General features: G+C 39.6%; 2 pseudogenes and 1 gene segment (V, D, J or C); 2 read left to right on the top strand and 1 right to left on the bottom strand.

The window, feature by feature from the left end:
- The first annotated feature begins 597 nt into the window (after positions 1 to 597).
- On the top strand, positions 598 to 3,022 carry LOC145553835 (Ig kappa-b4 chain C region pseudogene; annotated as a pseudogene). Its single transcript, XR_014089879.1, has 3 exons — positions 598 to 603; positions 1,463 to 1,514; positions 2,550 to 3,022. The product of XR_014089879.1 is annotated as an Ig kappa-b4 chain C region pseudogene (transcript).
- Positions 3,023 to 3,105: 83 nt separating this feature from the next.
- LOC145553782 (immunoglobulin kappa variable 4-1-like) lies at positions 3,106 to 4,532 on the bottom strand. The segment is given in 2 exon segments: positions 3,106 to 4,244; positions 4,337 to 4,532. Coding segments are annotated over 2 exon segments (384 nt in total).
- On the top strand, positions 4,396 to 7,548 carry LOC145553834 (Ig kappa-b4 chain C region pseudogene; annotated as a pseudogene). The gene is made up of 3 exons (XR_014089878.1): positions 4,396 to 4,463; positions 5,796 to 5,917; positions 7,076 to 7,548. The product of XR_014089878.1 is annotated as an Ig kappa-b4 chain C region pseudogene (transcript).
- Positions 7,549 to 18,285: the final 10,737 nt, after the last annotated feature.

Raw genomic sequence — 18,285 nt, 5'->3', positions numbered from 1 at the left:
ATCAGAAAAGCTTAGGCATATTCTTTGTTGGTTTATGTTCAAAAATCATTTTTAGTTTTGAATGTTATGTAAAACAGTTGAATTTCATGGTTTATACTATTGAGTTTCTGTGGATTTATGATGACAGCATTTTACCATAAATGTTGTCATTTATAATAAATAACATTTACCATATAATAAATGTAAATGTTGCACAAAAACATACAAAAAAAATGGATTGAACTGAGACCATTTCTGTTGAAATTATTAAAAATTTTAATTATTTAAAAGGCTGATTGTTTAAACAATTGATTTGAAATGTCTTCACTCCACTTGTCATCTTGTTGCTTCCAGTGTGGCAGACGTCTCCCACTGACACCAGCTGATCCAGGCCCAGTTAGGCCCAGTTCTGATAGTTTGTTTGTTTAATGAATGGCTGAATTTATATCTAATGTATTTGCTACATTCTTTTGAACAATCTGTACTTAAAGTAATATTAGCCTGATGACAGAAACACAAGTAACTGTTTTTTTATTCTAAATTTAAATAAATTCAAGGAGTAAGAGATTAGACAATAATGTCTCTTAATCCTTGGATCAAATTTTTTCACGATCAAGTATGAAGGTAACATCTTCAAGATGTTTTTGTTTTTTATATATTTATCAGACTGAAACCTGTATGTCATCAAAGGTCAAAGGTCAATAATGACGCTTCCTCATGGATCCAGGAGACACAGGATACAAAAGGAAACAATCTTTTGTTTGGCAGGTTTTCTGACAATGTGTTTCAAAGTTTTTGAAGATATTTTATAGTGATAAGGACTTTCTCTGTTTCATGCTTTTTCTCTTTTTCTCAAGAAAGGAGATCAACAAATACTGTTTTGGTTGTTGAGCAATTCTGTTTTTACAATAAAAAACTTCATAGAAGTTGATCAGGAATAAACCAACATTTTTGACTGTTGATGTCAGAAACAATATAATGAATAAATATATTTTCCTGCTGTGTTTTGCAGGTTGAACCTGTTGATTTAGAGTTTGTTGTGTTCAGAGTCAGAGAGCCGTGTCTCTACAGTCAGAGGTTTTTGTACGACGACTCAACCAGTTTGTATCACTGTGGTTGACGTTTGGTGGAGGAACCAGGCTGGAGTTTGGAAGTAAGTTCAATATTTCATATATTTCATTATAATATGAGCGGTACATTGATGTTAGGTTGATGAACAAACTGATATAATTGGAGACGTTCATAATTTAGGTTTTTATTAATTTGCTTCAGTCAGTGATGAAAACTGCAGGTTGGGTCAGTAAATAGAATCATCAAGAGAGAATAAATTATTATTTTATTTCTGGTAAAAAGGTTTTTATTATATGAAGGGAAATTTAACTTAAGACTGATTTAAAGTTTTCAGGCAGAATCAGTTTGTTGTGTTCAGAGTCAGAGAGCCGTGTCTCTACAGTCAGAGGTTTTTGTACGACGACTCAATTAGTTTGTATCACTGTGGTGGACTTTTGGTGGAGGAACCAGGCTGGATGTTGGAAGTAAGTTTATTAATATTTAACATTTATTGTGAGATAAAATATCAGAAAGACCTGAGCAAGATATTTAAAATGATGCTTAAAACACATTTTACTTAACTAATTGCTGTTTTGTGTAAAAACTGGTCTCCATCTTTCTACTTTACTAATTTCTCAAATGTTAAAACGTTTTAATGATTCTGAATGAACATGTCTCTTTTAAGACTTGTTTAAAGATTTTAAACTTTGGGCAATTAGACTTAAATAATAACAGTAAAAATGAATGAAAAGGTTTTATTCCTGGTAGAAAGATTTTTGTAGATGTTAGAAGTAAGTTTATTAATATTTAACATTTATTGTGAAAAAAATTATGAGAATGATCTTAACAAGATGGTGAAACAAATTACTTTAATAAGAATTATTGACTTCGCATTTTTGTGTTACTAATTTAATGTGATAAAGTACTGAAACTATTCAAAATGCTTTTTTTTTTTAGATTTTAAAAAATTGGTTTTGATCTTTTTAAATTTTTGAAGCTAAACAATTAGGTTGAAAATCACAAAAATGTAAATGTCTCAAAAATATTGGTTTTAAAAATGCAATCAGAAAATAAATAGTTTTTCATTTTCCATTCATTATCATTAATGTCCAACAGCTGATCTGCTTCTGTTTCTTGTTTGAATCTACTAACTAGTTGAAATAGGTGCAGCATTGACATTCATGATGAGCTTTAGAAAGTTTGGGTTTTTAAAAATGATTATTTTTTAAAATTTTATTTAATTTATAATCACAGGGAGGGAAAGTAAAGCTGAGTTTATGTTTAATCTTGTGTTCTAGTTGAATGTATTCCAGGTGATCTGAGGTCTCTGTGTGCTGATATTCATGAGTTCACAGTAAAGGGAAGTGAAACAGTGAGGGAGAGACTGGTGGAGCAGAGAAAATGTTCAACTGAAGAATCTTAAAGAAAGTCATTTCTCCCCCAGTAAAGATGTTCCAGTTTCTGCTGTCTGGTTAACAGGTGTGTGGTTCCTGTTCTCTAACCTGATTGGTGTCTCCTAGGTGATACCCGCCCCACCCTGACAGTGCTGCCCCCCTCCAGTGTGGAGCTGCAGCAGCAGCAGCAGGTGACCCTCATGTGTCTGGCCAACAAGGGCTTCCCCTCAGACTGGACTCTGTCCTGGAAGCTGGACGGCAGCAGCAGCAGCAGCAGCTTGGAGCAGAGCAGGAGCCCCGGGGTGCTGCAGAATGACGGCCTCTACAGCTGGAGCAGCACCCTGAGGCTCCCTGCTGACCAGTGGAGGAAGGTGGGCTCTGTGACCTGTGAGGCCTCCCAGAGCTCCCAGTCTGCAGTCACAGAGACACTGAGGAGAGACCAGTGCTCCCAGTCCTGACCCGACTCTCTGAGACTCTGATACTGGCTGTAATCTGTCACTGCTCTCACTCTTTCTCTGCTGATTGGTCTCTATTTTCACTCAGTCATGTTTGCTTTGTCATGTTGGTCACTGTTCAGATAATAAATATTTACTCATCAACTTCTGGTTTCCATCTGGTGATTATGTCCTTCAGTTTATTGATTTTAATTTCTGCATTTTAACATTATTTATATCAGCCTCAGATTGAGATTAATTGTCTTTTAATGTAAAACTATCATGACATTTCAAATCATTTGCTGAAATGTTTTGAATCAAACATATGAATCCAGTCTGTTAGAAATATATTTATAAAACTATTGAATTAGAAAATACTGAGATTCTGTCAGACCAGACATATTTTACAGACGTTCTTTGCTGTTTAATTGATTAAATCATTTTGGGGGAAAATTACTCATCAACTTCTTGTGTCCACCTACTTTCTTAAAGTTTGAGAAACCAGCTGTTGTTTTTCATGAACTAAACTTTTATCTTCCGTCATCATGTCTAATTGTACAATCATAAAATTTGACCAAAATAATTTAATTCTTCTGATTTTATTGACTCTAAAATGTCTCAGCAAATAAAAATAATTTCTTTATTGCTTTTTAAAAAGTAGGTTTTACTGTTTTTATTTTTATTTGAATGTTTAGTGTCAAGTAGAATTGAAGTAATGTACTGAATGTCTGTAAAGCAGTCAGTAACGTGAAGAGATTTTAAATAATGAGTGTTGTTTTAAATTGGTCTTATTTTTTCTAACACAACACACTTTCTGCTTCTGATTTAATCTGAAACTAATAAATATAAAATAGTGACAAAGGCAAATTGGTGAATGAATAAATATAGAGAATATTGACTATTTTCTTCTTAGTGTTTGACTTTTACTAAAGTGTATTGAAATTAAATATTGTGTGATCAACGTTTGTGTTTAGTGAACTGTATCAGATTCCAGCTGCAGAACAAAGTTCAGTTTCTGTTCAGACTGATGGAGGTTTTTGTACGATGATTTTTCACTGTGTGAACACGGGGCCACTATGATAACTCTGACAGTAATAAACTCCTGCATCTTCAGCCTGAACTCCACTGATGGTCAGAGTGAAGTCTAATCCATTTCCTGATCCACTTCCACTGAATCTGGAGGAGATTCCTGAAAATCTGGTTGATGTGTAGTAGATCAGAGCTTTAGGAGCTTCTCCAGGTTTCTGATGGTACCAGGACAGGTAGTACAGTGAACCAGAATAGTGAGCTACTTGTCTACTGGCCTTACAGTCAATAGTGACCGTCTGACCAAGCTGCACTGATTTGGCTGCTGGTTGAGTCACAACAACATTTTGTCCATCAGATCCTGAGGAGAGAGAAGAAACTCTGGACATGAGATGGTGAAACTCAGCTTCACTCCACATGATTTTCACATGACAGAAAAATGATTTTCCTCACCCTGAGTGAAGCAGAGGAGAGTCCAGATGAGGACGCAGATCAAAGTCATGTTTCTGATGATGAGGAGGAGGATTTCTGTGTCTTCTGCTGTGATGAAGGACAGCTGTCAGTCATCCAGTGTTCAACTGTCAGGACTATAAACTCTCCCAGAGCGCTGGAGCATGGAGCTGCTGATGCAAATCACTTTATTTAAGATTTGAATGGAATCCTTTAGATTGGGTTCTTTATAATTACTTTATATTATACTTTTTTCTTTACAAATATGTCTCCACTGTCATAGATTCGGGTTTTTCCTCATCACACAAGTAAATTTTTACATTCAGACATGATTTATTTTATTGGTTGATTTAATAAGAATCACATGATTTACCTAGTTGTATTGTTGCTGTGTTTGTAAGTTTTGTTTTGTCACATAAAACTAGGTTTTTATTATAAATGATATCTTGGATCTCAAATGCACAACCTGTATATGTAAAAAAAAAAAATAATTATTTGTTTATTTTAAAACTAATTTTTATTAGGTTTTGAATGTTTTATTCAATGATTGAATTCTATGCAATATACTCTCCAGTTTCACAGTTTCTGTGCTATTTTTAAATAACATTGCTGGATTGGAGAACCAAAATCTTAACTTTTAAGCTTTTAAATATGATTAGCAAAGGAAGTTTAATAAATAAATTACAAACTAAAGCTGTTGGATAAACAGCTTTAGTTTATCCAACAGCTGATAACCATTTTTGATTAAATTATTTAAATTGAAAGGCTTATTATTTTAACATTTTATTGTGAAAATACTTGCAACCATTTGTCATCTTAATACAGCCGAGATGATGAACGTTTCCCACTGATAACTGATTTATAATCCATACAGAAAATATCTTCTGTTCTCAGTTAGACCCAAATGTGCTCAGTAATGTCTGCATTAGATGAATTTATATCTATAATATGTGCTACATTTTAATAAACAATCAGTGTTTAAATTAATATTAACCTGATACCAGAAACATAAATGAAAGGTTTTTTTCTAAATCTAAATGAATTTAGAATTAAATGAATTATATAATTATCAGACTGAAACCTGGATGTCAAAGGTCAAAGTTCAATCCTGATGTTTCCTCAGTGTATACATTGATGCTCCCCGACTCTCAGCAGAAATAGAATCTAAAGGAAACAGTCTTGTGTGGCAAAGTTTCTGGTAAAGAGTTTCAAAATGTCTGCAATAAAGTTATGATATATTGATAAGGATTATGTCTCCACCAGGTTATTTGTTATTTCTTTGCTCACGTCTCTCCCTGAATAAGTGTTAAAATATGAATGTTTTTGTGGTGGAACATTCACTTTTTATAACAAGAACATTTATGAGGAATAAACCAAAATTATTGACTGTTGATGTCAGAAACAATATAATGAATAAATATATTTTCCAGCTGTGTTTTGCAGGTTGAACCTGTTGATTTAGAGTTTGTTGTGTTCAGAGTCAGAGAGCCGTGTCTCTACAGTCAGAGGTTTTTGTACGACGACTCAACCAGTTTGTATCACTGTGGTACACGTTTGGTGGAGGAACCAGGCTGGATGTTGGAAGTAAGTTCAATATTTCATATATTTCATTATAATATGAGCGGTACATTGATGTTAGGTTGATGAACAAACTGATATAATTGGAGACGTTCATAATTTAGGTTTTTATTAATTTGCTTCAGTCAGTGATAAAAACTGCAGGTTGGGTCAGTAAATAGAATCATCAAGAGAGAATAAATTATTATTTTATTTCTGGTAAAAAGGTTTTTATTTATTATATGAAGGGAAATTTAACTTAAGACTGATTTAAAGTTTTCAGGCAGAATCAGTTTGTTGTGTTCAGAGTCAGAGAGCCGTGTCTCTACAGTCAGAGGTTTTTGTACGACGACTCAATTAGTTTGTATCACTGTGGTGGACTTTTGGTGGAGGAACCAGGCTGGATGTTGGAAGTAAGTTTATTAATATTTAACATTTATTGTGAGATAAAATATCAGAAAGACCTGAGCAAGATATTTAAAATGATGCTTAAAAACATATTTTACTTAACTAATTGCTGTTTTGTGTAAAATCTGGTCTCCATCTTTCTACTTTACTAATTTCTCAAATGTTAAAACATTTTAATGATTCTGAATGAACATGTCTCTTTTAAAACTTGTTTAAATGTTTTAAACTTAAAAATTAGAAATTAAATAAACTTAAATATTACAGTAAAAAATTATGGCATTTTCATTAAATTAAAAAAGGTTGAGATGATATCAAGACATATTGATATCAATAGATACATATTAACTATTGATCTGCTTTAATAGTTAATATGTATCTCCTTAATATCTTCTTTTATGTATTTATTAGAAACTTTAATAGGTTAAACATGGTTTGATCTGATCAACTTGAAATAGTTTGAATTCAGAATTTATTTTCTTCAAATTATATAACATAGAATGAATATAATATTAGAGCTCAAATTTGGCTCAGTTCTTTTATTATTTTATGTTCTAGTTGAATGTATTCCAGGTGATCTGAGGTCTCTGTGTGCTGATATTCATGAGTTCACAGTAAAGGGAAGTGAAACAGTGAGGGAGAGACTGGTGGAGCAGAGAAAATGTTCAACTGAAGAATCTTAAAGAAAGTCATTTCTCCCCCAGTAAAGATGTTCCAGTTTCTGCTGTCTGGTTAACAGGTGTGTGGTTCCTGTTCTCTAACCTGATTGGTGTCTCCTAGGTGATACCCGCCCCGCCCTGACAGTGCTGCCCCCCTCCAGTGTGGAGCTGCAGCAGCAGCAGCAGGTGACCCTCATGTGTCTGGCCAACAAGGGCTTCCCCTCAGACTGGACTCTGTCCTGGAAGCTGGACGGCAGCAGCAGCAGCAGCAGCTTGGAGCAGAGCAGGAGCCCCGGGGTGCTGCAGAATGACGGCCTCTACAGCTGGAGCAGCACCCTGAGGCTCCCTGCTGACCAGTGGAGGAAGGTGGGCTCTGTGACCTGTGAGGCCTCCCAGAGCTCCCAGTCTGCAGTCACAGAGACACTGAGGAGAGACCAGTGCTCCCAGTCCTGACCCGACTCTCTGAGACTCTGATACTGGCTGTAATCTGTCACTGCTCTCACTCTTTCTCTGCTGATTGGTCTCTATTTTCACTCAGTCATGTTTGCTTTGTCATGTTGGTCACTGTTCATATAATAAATATTTACTCATCAACTTCTGGTTTCCATCTGGTGATTATGTCCTTCAGTTTATGACTGAAAAAAACAGCTTTAAATCTGTTTTTTTGGTCTCACTGTTTTTTCTTTGCCTTTTGTTGTTTTTAGACATTATGCATCTACAGACTAGGATGAAACACCCTGCAAATTAAATTATTCTGAATAAAAATTATATTTTTGAAATAGAGGTTTAAAGCTTTATAAGAATGACATTGCCAAGATATTACCATGAACATAAATCAGAGGTCTATAAAATCACATATTGTTAACAAGCTCAAACAATAAATTTATCTGAAAAATATTTTAAAGAAATATTGTTTAAATTCTGTATGGTTTTTTATTAATTTTTTTAGACCATATAGCTATGATTTTTTTTCTTAATTTTGTGTCATATTACATCAAACACTGAAAATAAAATAGCTATATTGTAGCATAAATATATGACTAAATGAATGAATAAATGTATAAATAATCAAATTAATAAATAATTTGTGGAAACGTTCAGTGTTTTAGTTTCCTTGCAGCTGTTGAGTCAGATCAGTTCCTCTCCATCTACTTTTTATTGAGCTTTAAATCTGTTAGTTATGTTCTACTGTAGTATTTATTTATGTTTTAACTGTTATCATCTTTAAACATCATCTCAATCCATAACAAGATACTAATTAAATGCCCTGCATGTAAAATCATCATTAAAATTAAACACATATTCAGAATATAGTTTGATGTTCTCCTGCTCTTTGTTTAGAGCTTTAAATCTGTTAGTTATGTCCCATGTTTATGATTGGTTGCATTTAGTTGTTTTTAGACATTATGCATCTACAGACTAGTATGAAACACTCAAATAAAGGTATTCTGAATTAAAATTACATTTTTGAAATTTAGAGCTATGAAAAATAGACAAATGCTAAAATATTATCATGAACCTAAATCAAAAGTCTATAACATCAAGTAATGATAACAAGCTAGAATAATAAAATGATCTAGAAATATTTTGCAGAAATATTTTTATAACTTTCGTATATTTTTTGTTAACATTGTTTGACCATGTAGCTACAGTATTTTTTTTTCTTTATTTAGTGTCAATTTCATTAAATACTGAAACTAAAATGGCTACATACTAGTAGAAATATGAAACCAAATGAAAGAATAAATGTATAAATAATCAAATAAATAAATACCCTCTCCTTGGGCTGCCACCTTATCGTGGTGGAGGGGTTTGAGTGTCCCAATGATCCTAGGAGCTATGCTGTCTGGGGCTTTATGCCCCTGGTAGGGTCACCCAAGGCAGACAGGTCCTAGGTGAGGAACCAGACAAAGTGCAGCCCGAAGACCCCTATGATGAATACGAACTTTGGACTGCGTTTTCCCTCGCCCGGACGCGGGTCACCGGGGCCCCACTCTGGAGCCAGGCCTGGAGGTGGGGCACGATGGCGAGCGCCTGGTGGCCGGGCTTTTACCCACGGAGCCCGGCCGGGCTCAGCCCGAAGAGGAGACGTGGGTCCCCCTTCCGATGGGCTCACCACCTGTCCGAGGGGCCAAAGGGGTCGGGTGCATTGTGCTATGGGCAGCAGCCAAGGGAGGGGACCCTGGCGGTCTGATCCTCGGCTGCAGAAGCTGGCTCTCGGGACGTGGAACGTCACCTCTCTGGTGGGGAAGGAGCCGGAGCTAGTGTGCGAGGCTGAGAGGTTCCGGCTAGAAATAGTCGGCCTCACCTCGACGCATGGCTCTGGTTCTGGAACCAGTCTCCTTGAGAGGGGCTGGACGTACTTCCACTCTGGAGTTGCCCACGGTGAGAGGCGCCGGGCTGGAGTGGGCATACTTGTTGCCCCCCATTTGGGCGCCTGTACGTTGGGGTTCACCCCGGTGAACGAGAGGGTGGCCTCCCTCCGCCTACGGGTGGAGGGACGGGTTCTGACTGTTGTTTGTGCTTACGGGCCGAACGGCAGTTCAGATTACCCACCCTTCTTGGAGTCCTTAGAGGGGTACTGGAGAGTGCCCCTCCTGGGGACTCCCTTGTTCTACTGGGAGACTTCAACGCTCACGTGGGCAATGACAGTGAGACCTGGAGAGGCGTGGTTGGGAGGAACGGCCCCCCCGATCTGAACCCAAGCGGTGTTCTGTTGTTGGACTTCTGTGCTCGTCACGGATTGTCCATCACGAACACCATGTTCAGGCATAAGGGCGTCCATATGTGCACTTGGCACCAGGACACCCTAGGCCGCAGTTCGATGATTGACTTTGTCATCGTCTCATCGGATTTGCGGCCGTATGTCTTGGACACTCGGGTGAAGAGAGGTGCGGAGCTGTCCACTGACCACTACCTGGTGACGAGTTGGCTCCGGTGGTGGGGAGGAAGCCGGTCAGACCTGGCAGGCCCAAACGTGTAGTGAGGGTCTGCTGGGAACGTCTGGCGGAGTCCCCTGTGAGACGGAGCTTCAACTCTCATCTCCGGCAGAACTTCGAACACGTTCCGGGGGAGGTGGGGACATTGAGTCTGAGTGGACCATGTTCCGTACCTCCATTGCCGAGGCGGCCTATCGGAGCTGCGGCCGCAAGGTCGTTGGTGCCTGTCGCGGCGGCAACCCTCGAACCCGTTGGTGGACACCTTCGGTGAGGGATGCTGTCAAGCTGAAGAAGGAGTCCTACCGGGCCTTTTTGGCCTGTGGGACTCCAGAAGCAGCTGATAGGTACCGGCGGGCGAAACGGCATGCGGCTCGGGTTGTCGCTGAGGCAAAAACTCGGGCGTGGGAGGAGTTTGGAGAGGCCATGGAGACAGACTTCCGTACGGCTTCGAGGCGATTCTGGTCCACCATCCGGCGTCTCGGGAGGGGGAAGCAGTGCAGCACCAACACTGTTTATAGTGGGGATGGTGCGCTGCTGACCTCAACTCGGGACGTTGTGGGCCGGTGGGCGGAATACTTCTAAGACCTCCTCAATCCCACCAACATGCCTTCTGTTGAGGAAGCTGAGCATGGGGACTCTGGGCTGGGCTCTCCAATCTCTGGGGACGAGGTCGCCGAGGTGGTCAAAAAGCTCCTCGGTGGCAGGGCCCCGGGGGTGGATGAGATCCGCCCGGAGTTCCTTAAGGCTCTGGATGTTGCGGGGTTGTGTTGGCTAACGCGACTCTGCAATATCGCATGGACATCGGGGGCAGTTCCCCTGGACTGGCAGACTGGGGTGGTGGTCCCCCTGTTTAAAAAGGGGGACCGGAGGGTGTGCTCCAATTACAGGGGGATCACACTCTTAAGCCTCCCTGGTAAGGTCTATTCAGGGTCCTGGAGAGGAGGGTCCGTCGGATAGTCGAACCTCGGATTCAGGAAGAGCAGTGTGGTTTTCGTCCTGGTCGTGGAACACTGGACCAGCTCTACACCCTCAGCGGGGTCCTGGAGGGTGCATGGGAGTTCGCCCAACCAGTCTACATGTGTTTTGTGGACTTGGAGAAGGCGTTCGACCGTGTCCCTCGGGGGGTCCTGTGGGGGGTACTCCGGGAGTGTGGGGTACCGGGCCCTTTGATACGGGCTGTCAGGTCCCTGTATGACCGGTGTCAGAGTCTGGTCCGCATTGCCGGCAGTAAGTCGGGCTCGTTTCCGGTGAGAGTTGGACTCCGCCAAGGCTGCCCTTTGTCACCGATTCTGTTCATTACTTTTATGGACAGAATTTCTAGGCGCAGCCGAGGTGTTGAGGGGATCCGTTTTGGTGGCCTTAGGATCGCATCTCTGCTTTTTGCGGATGATGTGGTCCTGTTGGCTTCATCGGAACGTGATCTGCAGCTCTCACTGGAGCGGTTCGCAGCCGAGTGTGAAGCGGCCGGGATGAGGCTCAGTGCCTCCAAATCCGAGGCCATGGTCTTGAGCCGGAAAAGGGTAGAGTGCCTTCTCCGTGTCAGGGGGGTTGTCCTGCCTCAAGTGGAGGAGTTTAAGTATCTGGGGATCTTGTTCACGAATGAGGGAAGAAGGGAGCGGGAGATCGACAGGCGGATTGGGGCAGCGTCTACTGTGAAGCGGGCGCTGTACCGGTCCGTCGTGGTGAAGAGAGAGCTGAGCCAAAAAGCGAAGCTCTCGATTTACCGGTCGATCTACGTTCCCACCCTCATCTATGGTCATGAGCTTTGGGTCATGACCGAAAGAACGAGATCACGGGTACAAGCGGCCGAAATGAGTTTCCTCCGCAGGGTGGCTGGGCTCTCCCTTAGAGATAGGGTGAGAAGCTCGGTCATCCGGGAGGGACTCAGAGTAGAGCCGCTGCTCCTCCACGTCGAGAGGAGCCAGTTGAGGTGGCTCGGGCATCTGGTAAGGATGCCTCCTGGACGCCTCCCTGGTGAGGTGTTCCGGGCACGTCCCACCGGGAGGAGGCCTCGGGGAAGACCCAGGACACGCTGGAGGGATTACGTCTCTCGGCTGGCCTGGGAACGCCTTGGGATTCCCCCGGAGGAGCTGGAAGAAGTGGCTGGGGAGAGGGAAGTCTGGGCCTCCCTTCTGAAGCTGCTGCCCCCGCGACCCGACCCCGGATAAGCGGAAGAAAATGGATGGATGGATGGATGGAATAAATAAATACATTTCTGGAAACGTTCAGTGTTTTAGTTTCCTTGCAGCTGTTGAGTCAGATCAGTTCCTGTCCAGCTGAGGGAGGTTTTTGTACGACGTTCTATCACTGTGTGAACGGTCTGCTGTAACCCTGCTGACAGTAATAAACTCCTGAATCTTCAGCCTGAACTCCACTGATGGTCAGAGTGAAATCAGAACCATATCCACTTCCACTGAAACGAGCTGGAACTCCAGACTGACGAATTGCAGCTAAATAGATCAGGAATTTAGGAGCTTCTGCAGGTTTCTGAAGGTACCAGTGCATGTTGTTACCAACACCTGAACTGAATTTACATCTCATAGAGACAGTTTGTCCCACAACAACAGACTGAGATCCAGGAGTCTGAGTCACTATGATTTCTCCTGATAAACCTGGAAAATACAAAAAGGAATATGTTTGCAACAGAGGAAAAATAGTTAAGATCTTAACTGAAGATTATCAACATGTAGAGAATAATTAAGAAAATATTTTGTGTTTACGTGATCCAATATAATACAGCAAGACTTTGCTACATCAGTTTGCATCTAAAAACCAAGTTCCCATCAGAGTCTCACCCTGAACCAGGAGCCCCAGGATGGTCAGCAGTAGAGTCAGTGACATCATCATTGTGCTGCTGGTGTGTCAGTGGCTCTGAAAGGCCTGGACAGCCACTGATCAACTCTGACCTCTTAACAGCTGGAGAAGAGAGGCAGGACACATATGCAAACACACAAAGTCACATGGAGATCAGCTGGCTGCAGGTTTCCTCCTCACTGATGATAAAGTCAAGAAATATCTAAGTGTCTCTCATTACAGGGTCATTATAACCACATTATATTTTTCTAATATATGTGTCTTTAAAGTGAAATATCAGTTTTCCAGGTAGTAGTAACTTGTAGTGTCAGTTAAAGAGAGTAATAATTGATTTTAAAAGAAATTCTGCTGTGAGGTCATTAATCTGCAGATCTACTTGATAACATTTCTAACTGGAAAAACATGATTTACAATAAAGATTCTCATCTAGCTTATTTTTCCTGTTTTTCCCACATGTGGTTATGAGAATAAATCTGCTTATTTGTTTAACAATGATTAAAATACATTTTGGTGTTATTGCCAGTTGTTTTCTTTGACCTCATGTCAGATGGTTTAAAATAAAAAACACGGAAAATATTTTGTAACTTTTCAAAAGTCAAAGTTACTTCAGCTGACCTAAACTGGACCTAAACAGGAAACCTGCCTCCAGGTTTTCTCCCAGGAGGCAGGGAGGAGACCTGCCTCCCAGGAACCTGCCTCATAATTTAATATTTTTCTTATGAAAAATATGTATTTAGTTTTTTTTTTATTATTTATTTAAGCTGCTTTGTTTAATAAAACTGTGATGTTTGAGTTGGACTTGATTCTTCAAAAAAGCTAAAATTTAGAAAAGACAAAACAAATTGGTTTAGTTTTAATGAATATCTGGAAATTATTAAGCAGATAAAAACAAGCAAGTGTCATTTTGCATAACAATCACAGATCAATATTTTTAGACATGTTTCAACTTGAATTTAACAGTGAACATAGAACAAATACTCCATATGCATCATTGTGAAAATGTACATTTTAATCTTTGCTTCTAAAACTTTCTCAGATGTTTTGACAGTTTTCACAATGACAATCTCTGAACTTTTCTTTTATATATATATAAATGACACATTTCTACTTCAAAATAAAAGATTTGTGTATGTAGTTATTAAATTATTGTGTATTATTTGGGCAAATGTACAAATCTTAAAATAGTAGAAATAATTTTTCTCAGGACCAATTTAATAAAATGCAGCTAGATTCTTGAGAAGAAAATGAAAAAGTTTGAGAATAAATGTCAGTTTTCATGTGTTGTACTGAAACTTGTCTGTTGCTGTGGTTGAGCAGTGATGCATGTGTGTTGCTATGGTTACAAAACCCAGAGCAGGAAGTGAAACTTGGAGGACATTTATCTTGACTCTGCAGTGGGTCAAAGCCGCCCCACCCTGACAGTGCTGCCCCCCTCCAGTGTGGAGCTGCAGCAGCAGGTGACCCTCATGTGTCTGGCCAACAAGGGCTTCCCCTCAGACTGGACTCTGTCCTGGAAGCTGGACGGCAGCAGCAGCAGCAGCTTGGAGCAGAGCAGGAGCCCCGGGGTGCTGCAGAGTGACGGCCTCTACAGCTGCAGCAAATGATAAATATTTCCTCATCAACTTCTGGTTTCAACCTGCTTTCTTGTTAAGCTTTAAATATTTTTGTTCTGTCCCACTGTTTCATTTATTTATGAATTGTCTTTGATTCTCTTTAGACATCATCTCAATTCATCAGTAGAATTAAAAATCCTGCATAAAAAATTGTCATTAAATTTAAAAATACATTTGCAATGCAGTTTTAAAGCTCTGAAAAAATATTAGGAAATATCATCAGAAGTCAGAGGATTTTCAATGTCTGCTTTTTACAAAAACATATTTATAAAACCATTTCTAAATAAAACTTTTTTTCAACTTCTAGTGCTTTATTTGTTTCTTTGTCTTAAATAAATGGCGGATAATTCTTATTATTATTTTTGTCTCAGATGTAAATAACAAAGAAATATATTAGTAGAAAAAGATTGAATAAATAAATAGTTTTAAAAAGATACAATTAAAATAAATAATTTGTGGAAACATTGACTATTTTAGTTTCTTTGCAGCTGTTGAGTCAGATCAGTTCCTCTCCAGCTGAGGGAGGTTTTTGTACGACGTTCTATCACTGTGTGAACGGGAAGCTCCAACTCTGCTGACAGTAATAAACTCCTGAATCTTCAGCCTGAACTCCACTGATGGTCAGAGTGTAAACAGGATCAGATCCACTTCCACTGAAACGAGCTGGAACTCCAGACTGACGAGTTGTAGCTGCATAGATCAGGAGTTTAGGAGCTTCTGCAGGTTTCTGAAGGTACCAGTGGAGGTTGTTACTAACACTTGAACTGGTTTCACATCTGATGGAGACAGTTTGTCCTGGAGCAACAGACTGAGATCCAGGAGTCTGAGTCAGGATGATGTCTCCTGATGAACCTGGAAAACATGAAAAATATCTATTTAGAAAAATAATGTTTGATTACAAATTATTGATAATCTATGAATAGATAAAATCAATCAATCAATCAATCAATCAATCAAATTTTATTTGTATAGCACATTTCAGCAGCAAGGCATTTCAAAGTGCTTTACATAATTAAAATAAAAACAGAAATAATCAGTGAGAAAGAGAGAAATTTAAAAAAAATAATTAAAAAAAACAAAATAAAAATAAAAACAAAAAAAACAAAAAACATTACATCATTAAAACGTCGAAAAGAAAGAAGAAAAAATTAAAAACATTAAAGACATAAAAACATGGAAGACATCAAAACCCGCACTCTAACCCTAATTTAGCCATAAGCAACTCTAAACAGGTGGGTTTTAAGTTGAGATTTAAAGGCACCCAGTGTTTCAGCTGTTTTACAGTTTTCTGGAAGTTTGTTCCAAATCTGTGGTGCGTAGAAACTGAATGCTGCTTCTCCTCGTCTGGTTCTGGTTCTGGGGATGCAGAGCAGACCAGAACCAGAAGATCTGAGGGTCTAGACGGTTGGTACAGTAATAACAGATCTTTAAGGTATTGTGGTGCTAAACCGTTCAGAGATTTATAAACTAACATCAGTATTTTAAAGTCTATTCTCTGAGCTACAGGGAGCCAGTGTAGGGACTTTAAAACTGGTGTTATGTGCTCTATCTTCCTGGTTTTAGTGAGAACCCGAGCAGCAGCGTTCTGGATCAGCTGCAGCTGTTTGATTTATTAGTCAGACCTGTGAAGACGCTGTTGCAGTAATCAATGCGGCTAAAGATAAACGCATGGATGAGTTTCTCTAGATCGTGCTGAGACATAAGTCCTCTAATCCTAGAGATGTTCTTCAGGTGATAGAAGGCCGACTTTGTGACTGTCTTAATGTGGCTCTGAAGGTTCAGGTCAGAGTCCATCACTACTCCCAGGTTTCGGGCCTGATCGCTGGTTTTTAGTTGTAATAACTGAAGCTGTGCATTGATTCTAGTTCGCTCATCTTTAGGTCCAAAGATAATAACTTCAGTTTTGTTTCTGTTTAGCTGGAGAAAGTTTTGGCACATCCACACATTGATCTGTTCTAAGCATCTATTCAGTGATTGGATGGGTTCAGAGTCACCTGGTGACATCGTGATGTAGAGCTGTGTATCATCCGCATAATTGTGGTAGCTAATCCTATGTCCTGTTATAATCTTTGCCAGTGGGAGCATATAAATATTGAAAAGAAGGGGTCCTAGGATTGAACCTTGGGGTACCCCACATGTGACCTTTGACCTCTCTGATGAGAAGTTTCCGATTGAAACAAAGAAATCCCTGTTCTTTATGTAAGATTCAAACCAGTTGAGCACTGGACCGGAGAGTCCGACCCAACTCTCCAGTCGATTCAGTAAAATGTCATGGTCAACAGTGTCGAAAGCTGCACTGAGGTCCAACAGAACCAGCACTGTGGTTCTCCCACAGTCTGTATTTATATGGATGTCATTGAACACTTTGACTAGGCCGTCTCCGTGCTGTGGTGAGCACGAAAACCAGACTGGAAGGAGTCAAAGCAGTTTGTTATTGTTAGGAAGTTATTTAATTGTTTAAAAACAGCTTTTTCAATAATTTTGCTGATGAATGGGAGGTTGGAGATCGGCCTGTAATTCTGCAGTAGTGATTTGTCTAGATTGTTCTTTTTTATAAGTGGTTTGATAACTGCTGTTTTCAAAGCCTGGGGAAAACACCTGAAGAGAGCGATGAGTTCACTATTTGGATCAGATCATTAGCAACAACAGGCAGGACTTTCTTAAAGAAATGTGTGGGTAGGACATCCAGACAGCAGGAACTGGAGCTTAATTGACTTATAATTTCTTCTAGGGTTTTATAATTTAGTAGTAGAAATTGGGTCATTTTTCCTGCATTTGTTTTGTTTGGGCACAGCATTAGTACTGTCTTTGGAGTGGATATGCAGATTAATCCTCTGATCTTTTGATTTTCTCTAAAAAGAAACTTGAAAACTTGTTGCAGGTGGCAATAGATTGAAGTTCAGGTGGCAACGTCATTGGAGGATTTGTGAGCCTGTCAACAGTGGCAAATAAAGCTCGAGCATTGTTAATGTTTTTGTTTATGACATCTGCAAAGAAAGCTTCTCTGGCATGTTTTAGTGTTGTGTGATAGTTACGTAGTCTTTCCTTGTAGATGTCATAATAAACGTGCAGTTGACCTTTACGCCATTTCCGTTCGGCCCTACGGCAGAGTTGTCTTGCAGATTGAACTACTTGTGCATTTCTCCATGGAGATTTCTTCCTACCAGTCACAACCTTCACTTTAGTGGGGGCAATGTAATCAATGATATCTGAAAGTTTGCACTGAAAATCATCCACCAACTTATCTACGTCACTATAACTTAAGAGTGAGGAAGAAGAGTAGATTTGATTAAATGTTTCTGCTGTGTTTTCTGTGAAAGTACGTTTTGTGATAGTAGCTGTTTGTTCAAGTGGGTTAACGGATAAAGAACTATCAAAGATAACAGCAAAATGATCCGACAGGGCAATATCAGTTACAGAGACATTGGAAATATTCACACCCTTACTGATAACCAGGTCCAGTGTGTGTCCCTGAGTGTGTGTTGCTTGTTTGACATGTTGTGTTAAACCAAAACTCTCTAATATATTACAGAGCTTTTTAGCCCCTCGGTCTTGGGGGTTGTCAACATGAATGTTGAAATCACCGACAATTATCAAACAATCGTAATCAATACATATGAGAGATAGAAGCTCATTCAAGTCCGCAAAGAAATTTTCCACATATGTTGGTGTTTTGTATAGAGTTAGTGTCAAAGTTCGTTTGTGGCCTTTTACCTCGATTCCAAGATATTCAAAAGACATAAAATTACCCAAAGAGATTTTACTACAGTTTATGGTATTCTTAAATATTGAAGCCACGCCTCCGCCTTTTTGTGTTTTCTATTTTCACTTAAAAAATTGTACGTAGGAGGCGTTGATTCAATTAGTACGATTGCTTCATTATTGTCATTCAGCCATGTTTCTGTCAGAAATAAAACATCAATATTATGCTCAGTGATGAAATCATTAATTAATAGAGCTTTAGA

The sequence above is a fragment of the Poecilia reticulata genome, chromosome 11, assembly GCF_904066995.2.
Source record: "Poecilia reticulata chromosome 11, P_reticulata-male-v2, whole genome shotgun sequence".
Taxonomy (NCBI): domain Eukaryota; kingdom Metazoa; phylum Chordata; class Actinopteri; order Cyprinodontiformes; family Poeciliidae; genus Poecilia; species Poecilia reticulata.
This window is presented reverse-complemented; position numbering and strand designations above follow the sequence as displayed.